The sequence below is a fragment of the Labeo rohita genome, chromosome 1 (genome assembly GCF_022985175.1).
Source record: "Labeo rohita strain BAU-BD-2019 chromosome 1, IGBB_LRoh.1.0, whole genome shotgun sequence".
NCBI lineage: Eukaryota > Metazoa > Chordata > Actinopteri > Cypriniformes > Cyprinidae > Labeo > Labeo rohita.
Window position 1 is genome coordinate 407,995 of NC_066869.1, and position 15,141 is coordinate 423,135.

Below are 15,141 nucleotides of genomic sequence, written 5' to 3' on the forward strand. Positions count from 1 at the left end.
AGTATCTGTGTTGTGACTGGCCTTGAATCTGTGTTCTGATTGGCTTTGGTGTGTGTCTGTCAGATACAGGGCGTCGTTCTCCCTCCTCCCGTGCAGGAGGCATTTCTGCAGCAGGTGTTTGACAGGGCCAATCTGACCACATCATCAGATGCTGATCTGCAGAACTGGATCCTGAATATGCTGCCTTCGTTCATGGCCAACATTACAGTCCAACACGTGACGTCCTACTTCAGCATCATCCAGCAGCGACCATGTTCCATCAGCCAGCAGGCGTAAGACTTTCACATACATACACACACACACACACACAACCCGTCTGCGTGCTCACCGCTGTTTCCTCTTCCAGGGTGCAGCTCTTGAACACGTCCAGCTCCACCTTCCAGCCCGCGACACAAGATCAGATCTACCAGCTGATCCTCGGCTCTCTCACAGGTGTCCGTCCATCCGTCCGTCCATCCAGTCATGTATTTATCACTCCATCCGCTCACCCGTCATCCTTCTGTCTCCACAGGCCCCGCCCCGCTGCGTTGCTATGCTAACCAGAGCTACTACGCTTTCCTGACGTCCTCCTTCATGAGTTTCCAGTTCCCTAATCTGACCACCTTCCTGTCGCTGATGCCGGCCGCCCGCGTGCCAGAGGTCAGACACGTCTGCCAAGAGTCCATGAATGAGTCTATAGCTGAAAGTTACGGTCATTTTTCTAAATCCGTGCTTCTCAGCCAGCGATCTGAAAGATGACTTAGCAATCCATAGGTTACAATTAAAGGGAAGTCTTCCAATATTGTTGAGGACAGTTGGAGACAAAAGGCCGAGAACTGTTGATTTAGAGAAATATGCACCAAAGCGCGCCTGTAACTCTTCATATTGTAAGTTGTCTCGTATTGTATGTTTGTCTCCTCCCAGCTGATGGAGTCGGTGTCTCCAGCGGAGGTCAGCAGTCTCTTGAACCGGCCCAACGCTGTGGACGATGTTACCAAAATCTGCCAGTTTTTCCGAATTTACCCAAAAACACCCCAGTACTTACAGACGGTGAGGACATCTTTCACTCCTTTTAAAACATAGATACGAATGTAATGACCCGGTAGATTTAAACCTGATAATATCTGGTTCTGATGATCTTGCATTAGCCGCTCGGCTTGTTTAGCAGCTCCTGAATTGCTCTCATTAACTGTGAAATGGCCAAAGCAGAGCAGATTCGTAGTCCAAAGTGTGATGTGGTAGCAGTAAATGAAGAAGCGTCTCTCTGTGTCCCGCAGGAGCCGCCGTTGTCCGTGGGTTTGGCCCAGCAGGTGTTGTCCTGCGTGTGGCCTCAGGTTCTGAAGGTGGACAGCCAGTCTGAGGCGAACACGTGGTTTGATCATCGACTGCTTCGGTACTTGCCTCTCCTCACCTCACAGCTCATCTCTCCAGACGTCATGCAAAACGCCTCCTGTCTCTCCTTCAAGAAGTTGTGAGTAGCACGTTTTTGCATTGTAGCATTGTGTGTTTTCGGTAGCATAGTGATTTATGAAGTGCAGCTCACCCTTGGTTTATGTGACTGCTTCAGTAGTGTCAAGACTTCAAAGTTTAGGGACTCCAACTCCAAATTTTGTTCAAAATGGCATCATGTCAGTTTGTTCTTAGAATTGTATTGGGTCTCAACAGTAGCTGCTCAATCTAAGTTGCTTTCCTCTAAGGACATGTAATGATGGCAGATTTTGTGTGTTACTCTGTTTAGTGTTTCAGTGATGGCTAAATACGACTACGCTGCAGCGCCGTTTTCTCAGAGAGACATCTACAACACCATCCTGATCTACCTCAACACCTGTGAGTTACTATGACCGGCTGCATGATTGATTCTGCTGTCCAGCAAAATCGGGATTTGTCTGACGATGAGGCGTGTTTGTCGTTGTGTTTTCAGCTTCAACTCCTAAATGCTATAACGCCTCTAACCCCGATCTCAACTCCACCGCCTGGTTCGTAGACTACATCTCCGTCTTCTTGAGCTTCATTACACTGGATGACCTCCTCATGTTCGGCTCGATTCAGGTGTGTCAGCCTACATCTTGAAGAACTCTCAGTTTCTTGTTGTATCCGTTCGCTTTAGGTTATTATAAACACTCGATGGTGGTTTAAAGCGAGGTTTGAGTAAAAGCATACTACTAATCTCATGAATTGTCTTGTGTAGCTTGATGCTAATGTTAGCTCAATTATGCTTCATGGTGTATTTTGTCAAAAATAATTAATGTAAGCTTGCAAAAGATGTTTTCTATTCTTTTCTAGAAAGGCTTTTGATAATAGGCTGGTAAATGTATTTTGGGATCCAAGTAATGTGGATTGGTAAACCATGTAATTCCAGAATAAAAGCTAATAATGGCTGAATAAAAACAAAAGAACAATTAATGAATAAATGAATAATGACGATTATATCACATACCTGGCGAAGGTGTGAAAGGTTCGCTGAGTGAAAAAAAAAAATAAAAACATGAATGGGGCAATTTGCTGGGCCAGACATCAGAGCTTATAGAGTTTATTTGCAAAAACAAATAACTCTGTTTTTTTTTTTTTTTTTCAAAAACCATATTTTTATTATGTTATCACATTTTTATTGTGTTAGTTGGCTGTATTTTTTAGTTATTTTTACATAATCAAAATAACTCAACTGCAGTTAATTGGAATGCACACTGAAAAAACATGATTACTGAAAATTGTTAAATCTGTTTTTGCAAATGAACTCTTCAAATTATTTTATTAGCCTTCTCTAAAAAACACGCATGACATGGTCTTAGAAAATGTTTCATAAAAGAGAAAATAATCATAAAATTTGAAATGAAGCATGAGTAGGCTTTTAAAAACCATTTACCACATCCACATCATTTTTTATACATTTAAAATATTTTTATTTTTGTTTGTAATGTTTGAGCTTGTATATCTCCATATTCATGTCAGTCTTAGTCTTGAACAGTAAACTTTCAAGTGTCAGCTTTGTAAACATGTTGATTATGCATCATGTCATCCCGAACTCAAAAACATTTGTGTTTTTCAGCCGTTCATGGTGAACCTGGAGAACCTGCAGCTCTTCGGTCAGATCAGCGTTCCTGATGATGTCATGGAGTACTACGTGACTCTGCTGTTCGACTTGAATCCGTCCTTCAGCGCCTACTAGTGAGAGACGCCAACAACACACTCAATAATCAGCCTTAATCACATCTTGCTAAGCTACACTACAAAAATAAAGGTTCCAAAAGGGGGAACCTTTTAGTGAACAGCTTTTAATTGTGTGAATCACAGTTTCAGAACCCTTTCCCATTATAAAGGATCTTTTGTGTGATGGAAAGATTCAACAATGTCAATAAAAAACCTTTTAAGAGTGCACATTATAAGTCATTTAATCCATCACAAGCCGCTCTCATCAAATCACACTTTTTACAGTACCATCACTTGAAAAATCCCCCTGCTGAGAAGACTGATTTGGTTTAATGGTTTTGGCCACGTGTCTGTTGAATCAGTTAAACCATAGATCACTTTAGACACACAAGCCAGTCAGTCAGGCTGATTACTGTTTGCTTGTGTTTATAGTCTTCCTCTGAAGTTCCGATGCTTGGCTCCTGCGAGCTCCTTCCTTGAGTTGAGTTCGGAGCAGCTGAGGAACATCTCATCCAGCATCCATCAGAACTGCACCGACGTCCTACCCGAGGTACGTTCATGTGTTCATGTCCTACGCAAGTAGTTTATGTCAGCAGAAATCATCCCTATCTAAGCTAAACGCGCACGCGCGTGTGTGTGTTCAGGTGTCGGCGGCTCTGGCGAGTAACGCGGAGGTTCTGACGGTGGACTCCATCCAGGCTCTGGGTCAGTCGTGCACGGGTTTGAGCACGGCTCAGATCAGCGGCGCTGGAGGGCAGGTGCTTTTTAACGCGCTGTCTGTGCTCAGTCTCGTTCAGGAATGGAACCTCGATCAGGCCATGATGATCATCCGAACCCTGCTGTCGTCTGGAGTTTACCAGGTACAGACCACCAATACCACTCAAAGCCAACCCAATCAAACGTCATGTGCCTCTGAGGAGCACACGGTAGTGCTGCTTGATTCCTGAATGAATGTTGGTAATTAAATGGGCTGAATGAAAGATTCACTGACTCGCTCTCAAAGAAAGTTACTTGTTTCATTCCTAAATGAATCAGTGTTGTTGAACAAATCAGTGATTCATTGACTCACTTGTACAGTTACGTTCCTGTATGAAAACTGTCTGCTGTATAATTGTAGGTGTACTAACACACATCTGTGTCTGTGGCAGATTAACAGTGCCGCCAGTCTGCAGAACTTGGGTTCGCTGATCGTCGGTGTTCAATCATCAATCATGAGCCTAATCTCAGGAAATACCTTCCTAGAGGCAATGAAATCCGAATTGTTCATGTCCAACATCATTGGCGCACCCGTAATCGTCCAGCAGACCGTCGTCAGCCAGGTAATTCGCACGCTCACATTCGCTCATCTCCGGTTCGTCTCAGCTTCGTCTCGTGACGTCTCTCCGCGTCTGTCTTTAGATCATCTCTGTGAGCAGCTCGTCTGACGCCATCATCACAAACGTTCCTGACGTCATGGCCACAGAAATCCCACGCGTCTTCCTGCTGGGTGTGTCGACGTCATCCGCGACCCTGCAGACGGTCAACCAGAAGAAATGGAAACACGAGCAGGTGCGCCAGGCGTCTGCATTGTGACGCAGTGAAAACATGCTATTTTCTGTTAGGAATGCTTTAATGTCATTGTATATGACTTTAGAAATACAGAATAGCAACTCTCAGAGGGCAAGGGACACTTAAACAAGAAAAAAGAAAATACTTCAGATATTTAAGTTAAAGGTTAAGAATTAAAAAAGGGGTACAATCTAAAACATTGAAGTCATACTGCATGTTGTATGTGTTGTAGAGCGTATGGTACATAATACTAATGACACGGGTGATTTTCTCTTCCTCTCAGGCTGTTTTGATCTTTGAAACTGTCGCTGCACAGTTCAGCAACCCGGATGAGTGAGTGACCGGCTCTTATCAGTCAGATTAGATGCTGTTTTTTTGTTTTGACCAAGTTAACCTGTGTGTGTGTGTGTAGCATGTCTTTCCAGGTGCTGCAGGGTTTCACCTGTTCACGGATTCAGAGTTTCAGCACAAGTAAAATCATGAATCTGATCCGCGGCTGCAAACGGCGAGTCAATCAGACGCTCGTCCTGCAGGAGTCACAGGTGAACAAGCACAACATCATTTAAATTAGGATGCTCCTTCATGTCCAGTAGAACTGCGTGAATCTGCTCTGGTCGACGTCAAACCCTTCAGCTTTATCATTTACCCAAGAAAAATATTGGTATATGTTTAAATTCAACATCACCGAATCCATCAGGTCCTTTGATAATGCTGATGTCTGTGCTGCTATTTTCCCTCCAACATGTTGTCATCTCCTGGAGGATGATGTCATTCAGGAAGTGGCTTTAATTAGTTTAAAGAAATTTTAGAAAGAAGGAAAAGTGATACTGAGGACACAAAACTAGTGTTGGGTTCGAGTCCACCTAGGTCGAGCCCGAGTCTTTAACCGATCGAGTCCAAGGAAACACTACTGTTTGTCAGTATCTTAACATTGTTTTAACCTAGCGGTGCCCAAACTCGGTCCTGGAGGGCCGGTGTCCTACAGAGTTTAGCTCCAGCCCCAATCAGACACACCTGAACCAGCTAATCAAGCTCTTACCAGGCAAACTGGAAACCCCCTGGCAGGTGTGTTGAGGCAAGTTGGAGCCAAACCAAGGACCAGGACTGAGTTTGGGCACCACACAATGTCAGTTGAAATGTAAGAAAAGCAAACCTCTAGTTGATCTGGCCATTTTGATTTTTGATTTCACAACATCTCATAATTAGTGTCCTGCTCTGCTTAGCAAACTGCGAGCACCCCTGCCCTGCACATTTTATATGTCTCCCTCATCTAACACACCTGATTCAACTCATCGGCTCATTAGTAGAAACTGCACAACATGAATTGAGTGTCTGATGAGGGAGACATACAAAATGTGCGGGGCAGGGGTGCTTCCAGGACCGGTTTGAAACCCACTGTTTTAGAGACGTTATTCATCAATGTAGTAAAATTCAAGGGTGGGGGTAAACGAGTAGGTATCTTTGTGAATGGGGCCTTAAGAGCAGAAAATGCACCTCTTTTATTTCTGATTGTGGCTGTGTGTGTTTTGGGTTGTTTATGACTTTTTTTTTCTTGGATGAAAATGAGGCTGTGAGGGATAAACATGGTCTTTACAATGACACATACTATGTAGAAAAAACAGTAGATATACTTTCCGTAAGTCACAGCAAACTCACACCTGTTTTATTTTTGAATGCATTTATAGTTACATTAAATACAATAAATTACATTATATAAGGAATAATTGATGATGGGCTAATTTTCTATTAGAAAATCATGAACACTCAAGGTGATTTTGGACCCATAAAAACTCTTGCTGCAAAGATGTTAGAAAAATTATTTTTCTTTGAAGCAAGAAACTGCCACCATGTTTAAAAAATAACAATAATTTCAATACAGCAAAAACGAATAAACTAATGTAAGTAAAACATCATCAAGTTTACCGAAGGCAAGTAAACACTTCAAGTATTACTTACAAGCAAAAGTATTAATAAATATATCAATCAAAAATACAAATGAAACATTATTTAACAAAAAAAAAAAGAATCTTTTAAAACTTGAATTTTTTTAGTTTTCTTTAGGTAGGTCTATGTAAAGGCTACAACAGAAATAGACCAGTACAGACATTTAATTTAGTAATAAATGTAAAATAAAACAAATAAAAAGATGATTCTTATGACAGTTAATAAGTGATTCAGTCAAGAAAAGTGAGTGATTTTCTCTTCTCCTTCTTTTGTTGATTAATATTTATAACGTGGTCTGCTGCTGCAGGTTTACGCTGCTGTCGCTTTAACATCTGACGCACAGATCAACTATTTTGACGCATCAGTATTTCTCCCAACTGTTCAGGTTTACTTCAGACAAAACCGACTTCATTTACATGAATAGTCTCCAAGATGAGCATACGTGTAGCAATACCAGAACCTATTAGAAGCGAAAGAGAACTCGCTTTAACTGTCTGAGAGCCTACTGGACAAGACTTAAAAACACATGCAGATACTAAATATCGCTTTCGTGATAATGCATCGAGTCAGTGACATTTCCGTCAACTGTCTCGGAAAATATCCCGAGTGGGTTTACTATCTTTTTCATTATGTTGACACACATTTGCTGATGATGTGCAGGAGAACACAGAGGTCTTTGATCTGATCATTCAGACGAGTGCGAGCGTGTTCACGAGTGTGTTGATGTGTGTTTGTCCCTCAGCTGACCTGCATGTATCAATACATCAAGAGCGCCGATCTCAACGCCTTCTCCCAGTATCCCGCTGAAGTGCTCATCTACTACGAGTACGTCTGAAAACGCAAACGCACACTCAGATCCTCAGTTCGACTCATGCCGTTCGTGAGTTCATGAAGACGAGACACGGACATCAGGATCATCACGTGTTTGTTTGTCTGTGTTTCAGCTACTCGGCGATCGACAGATCTGTGTGCCGCTCGTATTTCTCGTCTCTGGGAACGGCCAGCTTCTCTGTTCTGTCCAGCACTCTGTCCTTCAAGAAGCAGACGCTGTTCAACAATGCCAGAGACTGTCTAGTAATGAAAACACCCTTTCATTTAAGTTTTTATATTCATTATGCACTCAATCAAGGATTTGGGCTTAAACTGAACACATTCATGTATTTAGAATGCATATGCAGTTGTCATGCTTTCAAATTACACTAGTTTTAACATAAACTAATTGAACTTAATTTAAGATCATACATCAGTGAGACGGGTCAGATTCCTGCACGCAAAACATCAAGCTGTAGTTTATTATTAACTGTTTGATTTTATTAAAGTAATGTTTTTCATTTAAATTTATTTGGTAAAAACGTATAAGCATGGTTAAAATATCCCTTACAAAAGTTAACCATGGTTTTACTATAAATAAAACCAAAAAACCATGGTTACTATAGTTAAACCATGGTAACCACAAATTAACTGTGGTCTTGCTACACTAACCATAGTTTAACCATGGCATTTGTAGTAAAACTATGGTTATACAAATGGTAATCAAAGCACCAAAAAACATGGTTAGTACACCTTTACTATAATAAAACCGTGATTAATTGTCGATATGACTAGCTGTGGTTTGACTAACTTTAGTTTACTGTTAGCTATGAAAAAATACTTCTAAAGCACTTGTTAATCTTAGTCAATGTTCATTTTAACATTTAGTAATGCTAAAACTTTTATTAAAATCAAAAGTTGTATCTGTTAATATTATGTGGTTTAATATTAATGGACCTGAGCTGAACTAACAATGAACAGTTACAAGTGTATTGCTCTTGGTTAGTTGGTTAGTTAATGCATTAACAAATGTTAACTAATGGGAAATCTGACCTGTTTGATTTATGTATGATATTTATGTATGTATGTGTGGTTTATCAACAGCTAAAACAAACATTTCACCCACAACTGAACCCATTAAAAAATTGTTACTTACAAGCTGAACCAAAATAAATAAATAAACATATATATATATATACACACACACACACACACACACACACACTGCCCTCCAAAAGTTTGGAAACACCCTAGAAAAGTGTGGCTTTTTAATCTGTGATAATTTTGCACTGATAAGGGACAACACAAACTACGAAAACATATTTTATAACATAAACAATTTATACATAGAAATATGAAAATTTATTATGTCATCAAAATGAAAATTATTATTGCTGCTCTTCAGTGATAATGTCAACTTACTTTAATGTATTTGCACCAAAAAAATGATAAGGATTTATGCTGATATTGTCCAAAACCACACTTTGCCAGGGGTGTTTCCAAACTTTTGGAGGGCAGTGTATATATACATACATACGGTTTCACTTTATTTTGATGGTCCCTTTAACACATTCTATTGATTATAAGTAATGTTGTACCTGTACATATGTACTAACTCTCATTAGTGTGTTAGTAGAGCATTGGTAGACTGGTAGGGTTAGGGTTAGAGTAAGTTGACATGTACCTGCAAAGTTACTTATAGTCAGTAGAATGTCTGTTGGGAGACCATCACAATAAATAGTTATCAGATATTAAGACAGTCTACTAACACTCTAATGAGAGCTAGTTGACATGTAGGTTCAACGTTACTTATTGTCAACAGAATGTTCAAAAGGGACCATCAAAATAAAGTGTTACCATACATACATACACACACACACACACATATATATATACATTAACTATAGGCCTAATTATTTGTATTTGTCAACAAATCAAAAATGTCAAAACTCCACTTAGATTAAATGTTTTTTTAGCACAAAGGCAGTATTTGTCTGGTTGTGTTTGACAGATGTTGACGTGTCTAAATCATCCGCTGTGGTGTTTGCTCTGTGTTTCAGGGAATCTCGGGTTTTAAGATCAGTCGGGATCAGCTGGAGGTTTTGGGCAGCGTGTGCTGCTTCCTGAGCGCCGATTACATCCAGAGCTCAGACCCGTATGTGCTGGAGAAACTCAAGCAGTGTGAAGATCTATCGGCTCAGCAGATCTCTGCGCTCGAGAGCGTCCTGCTGGGAGGAAACACCAGCTACGGGTACAAACTCACTCACACACGCATTGCCACACTTTTCTCCTGTCCGTTATATGAGCTCAGACTGACGCCAGACTTTCCTCTCAGACCCTCAGACAGCTGGAACAGAACCACGCTGGAGAACCTGGGCCTCCTGCCGCTGTACCTCACCACCAACATCTGGGGCATATTCTCACAGGTACGACCGCAGGGAACCGCGCCAGCGACGGGAGCACGGGGCTGTGTGTGTGTGTGTTTCAGTATTAACTCTCTCTCTGTCTGTCTGTGTGTGCGTGTTTGTCAGACGAATAAGCAGAGGTTTCTGAAGACGTTCATTCATGACCTGAGGAAGAACAATAAAGCTTCGGAGATGAAGATCCTGAACATGATGAATGAGGTCAACAAAATCTCACGAGTCAAAATCAAGAGATCCGCAGGTGAGAATCACTGCAGAAACACAGCAGAACCGTTATTACACTGACGTTTGGGGTCGCGGAGATGTTTTCATGTTTCTGAAAGAGTCTCTTCTGCTCACGGAGGCAGTTTTTTTTTCATCAAAAATACAGTAAAAACAGTGAAATATTATTTCTATTCAAAACCGCCGTTTTCAATGTGAATATCTGTTAAACTAAACTAATTGATTTCTGTGATGCGCAGCTGAATTTTCAGCATCATTACTCCAGTCTTCAGTGTCACATGATCCTTCAGAAATCATTCTAATATGCTGATTTGCTGCTCAACAAACATTTATGATTATTAGCGATGTTGAAAATATTTTTGTGGAAACTGTGACCCATTTTGTTTTTTATTTCATTAAATAAGCATGTATAATAGCTGCGTTTGTGTGTTCTTTCTTGTCTCATGTAGAAACAGCATGTACTGTGGGGCAGATACTGCAGGCTCAGGTGTACAGCGACATGTTTCCGTTTGCGTATGACGTGACACAGTTTAACGCCTGTTTGAGCGTCGAAGCGCTGAAGGACAACCTGGAGGCCGTCACCGACAGAGTTTACGACAGGAGCTACCAGCGGATTGTTCTGGACAAACTCAACCAGGTAAAACACGCACCTGAGCACTGCTGTAACTGCTGTGTCGATCATAGTGTTGCCATAGAGATGCATGTGTGTCCCGCCCCTCAGGCGTATCCGGGCGGAGTGTCTGACGAGGTGCTGCAGGTTTTAGGCTCCGCCTCCCGTGCGGCCACGCGTGACGATGTCAGGAAGTGGAACGTGACCAAGATCGACACGCTCTCATCTCTGATGAACCAGCGCTACGGAGACTGGGACGCGGAGATGGTACCGTGTGTGTGTGTGTGTGTGTGTGTGTGTGTGTGTTGTTATACTGTGCATACTAAGTAATGTAAGTCATGTCACATGCATTGTGTATGCACTAGTGTACACATAAAAACTGAAGTATGCTTTGGTGTTTAGCAGAGCTGAGCGTCATGAAGTGTGTCTGGTTCTTCAGTGAGCTGATGTGTGTGTCTCTCTCAGGTCCAGCTGCTGGTCAGTAAGTATCTGAGTGTGAATGGAAACACTCTCGGCACTAACGAGCTGAACACGCTGGGAGGAACAAACCTGTGTGTGCTGAACACGAGTGTGCTGAGCAACATCACACCTGCCAGCATGGAGTGAGTATACACACACACACACACACACACACACAGACAGGCATCTCTGTAAGGACTCTCTCTCTAACTCATCTCTGAAACCAAACCCAAATTATTAGCTGGTTTCCAAAATGCGGCTGATTTCAGGTCTTTGAGGACATTTGGACATTTGGTGTGTGTGTGATTATTAAAGCATATTTTGGGGACTAATTTGTACCCATAAATGAACTTCTCCTGTGAACAAAACCTTTCAAAACTTCACTCTGGGGTTTTTTAAAAATTGTATAAAATAGTAGTTTTATAAAATAATTTCTATTTATAACTAGCTGTACATGGAAACAATAGAAGTCAGTGCAATGTCTCCATTAAGATAAGTTTGTGTCTGTGTGGTTTTTTTTTTAAGATTTGCTAACAAACGTGTATGTATGTGTGTGTTTTGCAGGCGAGCTTCTGCTCTCTCTTTGACCAGCTGCAGCTCGGAGAAGAAGTCGATTCTGTTCAGTATTGCTCAGAACGCGTTCGACACAACAAACACACGCAGTACAAACACCGTCAGCATCACAACATACCAGCTGCTGCAGAACTACCTCGGTAACAACACGCACGACTCTGTATAGCTGTCTTTGTGAGGACATACACTGACACAATGCAATCTCTAGCTCCTTACCCTAAACCTACCCATCAGAACTAAGTGCCTCACCCAAACCCTTACCCTAAACCTAAACCTAACCTTCACCCAATTATAACCTGATCCCCAAAACCAAGTGTTGACTCTCAAACAGGCCTACAGGGGTCTCAGAAATTGTCCTTACTCTGATGGTCTAAAACTCAAAGCAGCCCTCACAAAGATGTTAGCTGTACAAGTGTGCACACACACACACACACACATATTCTTGCATATTTGGTTTATAGGGGTGTACATTGTAGTACCCATGTCATTATAGACATTTGTGTCCTCATGAACCATATACACCAGAACACACTCCCTCATGCTTCAGGCTGAACTTGTGTGTGTGTTTACAGGCGGTGCTGATTCGATGTTCATTCGCACTCTTGTGAACTCCAGTGTGAATATGGACGTGCTCACATTCATGAGTCTGAAGCAGAGCGTCATCAACGTGAGTCTCTTGTCAAATCATTCATGTGTGATGATGAAAATCATTTTAAATCAGGGTTTCTCAAATGGGCGTTTGCCAGTTGGTGAAAAGCTGATGAGTAATTGAATTGAGGGCATTATACATTTTACACATTTGAGAACAGACACAGAACTCCATTACAGTGGTTGTTCGAAGTCTAATCATCTGCTCGTCTTCGTTAGTAGGTGTGTTGCGTTCGTTAATCCTGATGCCGCTGCTGTTTGTGCAGGTGCTGAACGTGCCCGAGGTGAAGAGTCTGTTGGGTGTGAATGTGGGTGATCTGAAGACGTACGAAAGCGCGGCACAGATACAGGAGTGGATCAGGCTTCAGCTGCAGTCGGACCTCGACACGCTGCAGATGGGCCTGACGGGCGGCAGGAACTCCACCGCCACAGAAACCACCACCAGCACTGCCTCTGCCGCTACCAGCAGCACTAAAGCGCCGTCAGCCCAGACCGGCACCGTCGCCACCACAGGTACCAGTGACGCACTGCGCTTCTGAAACATAATGAGAGGAGACACCGGGGCTAGTTGTCACAGCTTTTAGCTGGTTTTGCATCCGAACTCTTCATATATTTTAAGTAACACTTTTTTGTTATGGCTCTTGTCTTTATGTATTTGGTTTTATTTTGTTCACTTACAGAAAACAGAAATGAACAGAAATTATATCTTCAATATACAATAGTTTTGAACATATTAAACCACTGCTAGGGAAAACAGTGAAGCAACTAAGACAAATCATCATGGGTTGAGTGCTGTGGATGTTGAACTCAGCCGTGAATTCACTTAATTTCTGATGTCCAGTCCATTCATCTTCAGTAATGTTCATCTGCTGATACAGAGCTCAACATCTCAGCATCTCAACATCTGTGTGTTTTTCTCTGCAGCTGCTGGATCCAGAGTCTGGTCACCTGACTGTCTGCAGCTGCTCCTATTGGCTGTTACCATGATGACACTGCAGCTGCTGCACTGATGATGTCATCATCACTATTCTTCCTGTCTCTCGGTCTGTCTCGTATTTAAAGAGTTTCTGCACTTTCACTTGTAACGCACTTTCCCTTTTCATGGACTGACATGAACTAGTTCTGTCTGAAATTAAAGAATAGACCAATCTAGACTGATGTAGTCACATCTGACTCAGTTAAAGATTTGACACTGAAATGCTAAGTCTCAAAAACCTCTCAATAAATATTTATAATTACAATGATTTTTGTTTGCATACGTAACAGAGACAAGCTGAACCCAGCAAAGACTCTGATTTATGAAGACTCCAGGAGAACTCAGTGAATGTAATATAAAATAAATGTATTGATTAAATCACAAGATAAATAAATTCATGTTTGTTATCCTGGTTGTCAATTTCACATATTTAGTTCTGCATTTAAAAAATATAAATATTTTCATTCTCACTTTCATTTTTATTATTAATTTCATTTCCTATTCTGCATATTCTTTTCTATTCTTTATTCACATAGTAGCATTCAGTATGGGTGTGTGTAATACGTGAATTCCAGCACACACACACTTCTACACATCAGAGATGTTTTCATAAATCTGAACGTTGGTATGGTTTTACGTGCGTACGATGAAATCCACACAAACATTCAGATTTATAACACCTCTGATGTGTAAAAGTGCTTAGCGGCACATCAGTCTCGAAGCAAACGTACACACTTCTCCTTGTGGCAGAATCACAGTACTGCAAGTATTTGGAAATCTAAGCAATTCTTGGCATGTTTTATAAATGAGGCCCAAACGCACTAAAGTGTCAACACTATAACACTGCTCTCCATCGGAAAACTTATCTTAGATCTAATTTTTCTATGCAACATTTTATAAATGAGGCCCATGTAATCTTACAGGACTTCAGCAGTAAGGTGAAATCATTACACAACATGCCAAAGAAAAAAAGTTTTAAGAGTAGACTTAAAAATAGATAAAGTTGAGGCAGTTCTGATATGAACCGGGAGACTGTTTCATAACTTAGGGCCGACAACAGAAGCACGATCACCTCTGTTTTCGGGTCTTGTCCTGGGGACTTGCAGTAAACCAGAATCAGCAGATCTGAGTGATCTTAAAGTGTATGGATGTAACAAATCAGATTGGTAGTGTGAGGCCTGATTCTGGAAAGATTTATAGACAGACAATAAAGTTTTTAAAGCAATTTTATATTTGACCATCAGCCAATGCAATGAGGTCAAAACTGGTGTGATACACTTATATTTGCGTTTCCCATGAAGAAGTCATGCCACTGCACTCTGAATCAGAAGACTTGATGAATCACATGACTGCTGGTGTGTCTTCATTGGAAGAACAAGATCCAAGTCTTGCAGTGTTTTGAGATGATAATATAGTGATTTAGTTAATGCTTTGACATGCCCACTGAAGCTAAGGTCTGACTCCAGAATCACACCAAGATTCCTGACCTGATTTTCAGTTGTTTGACCTCAAAGGTTAGGTCAAAGTATGCACTCCACTTTGAGAACTTCCTTTTTTTTTCCAAATGCAACGAGTCAATGGGGCTGTAGGCACTGAAAAATAAGGGTAGGTAAAGTAAAACTAAACTAAAAATAAAAAACTAAAATATCTCAAAATGTTGGTGAATTGCTGATGTACTGTATAAAACCATATACAATCATGAACTACACAGTTAGACAAATACAAATCTTGCTCTAAGATTCTCCATTGCTGACCAAGTATATTTTGAAAAAACTTTTGTTTTTGTAATTTCTTGTATCAGC

The 15,141-nt window shown here is 41.2% G+C and overlaps 1 protein-coding gene across 6 annotated transcripts in view; it reads left to right on the forward strand.

Annotated features, from left to right (window-relative positions):
• mslnb (mesothelin b) overlaps positions 1-15,141 on the forward strand; it is a 39,955-nt gene extending 24,814 nt beyond the window's left edge. Inside the window, exons 51-76 of one of the 6 annotated variants that reach the window (XM_051095312.1) lie at positions 64-272; positions 347-432; positions 512-639; positions 904-1,029; positions 1,257-1,450; positions 1,718-1,806; positions 1,901-2,028; positions 3,026-3,144; positions 3,559-3,676; positions 3,771-3,986; positions 4,275-4,445; positions 4,525-4,674; positions 4,958-5,007; positions 5,087-5,216; positions 7,361-7,443; positions 7,563-7,692; positions 9,489-9,679; positions 9,764-9,854; positions 9,960-10,092; positions 10,523-10,710; positions 10,795-10,950; positions 11,149-11,285; positions 11,707-11,855; positions 12,288-12,382; positions 12,630-12,876; positions 13,288-15,141. In XM_051095312.1, coding sequence (XP_050951269.1) covers positions 64-272; positions 347-432; positions 512-639; positions 904-1,029; positions 1,257-1,450; positions 1,718-1,806; positions 1,901-2,028; positions 3,026-3,144; positions 3,559-3,676; positions 3,771-3,986; positions 4,275-4,445; positions 4,525-4,674; positions 4,958-5,007; positions 5,087-5,216; positions 7,361-7,443; positions 7,563-7,692; positions 9,489-9,679; positions 9,764-9,854; positions 9,960-10,092; positions 10,523-10,710; positions 10,795-10,950; positions 11,149-11,285; positions 11,707-11,855; positions 12,288-12,382; positions 12,630-12,876; positions 13,288-13,373 — 3,600 coding nt within the window. In that variant the 3' untranslated portion in view covers positions 13,374-15,141. The remainder of the gene's footprint in view (positions 1-63; positions 273-346; positions 433-511; positions 640-903; positions 1,030-1,256; positions 1,451-1,717; positions 1,807-1,900; positions 2,029-3,025; positions 3,145-3,558; positions 3,677-3,770; positions 3,987-4,274; positions 4,446-4,524; positions 4,675-4,957; positions 5,008-5,086; positions 5,217-7,360; positions 7,444-7,562; positions 7,693-9,488; positions 9,680-9,763; positions 9,855-9,959; positions 10,093-10,522; positions 10,711-10,794; positions 10,951-11,148; positions 11,286-11,706; positions 11,856-12,287; positions 12,383-12,629; positions 12,877-13,287) is intronic. The other 5 variants (XM_051095240.1, XM_051095162.1, XM_051095098.1 and 2 more) reach the window with 5 other exon arrangements.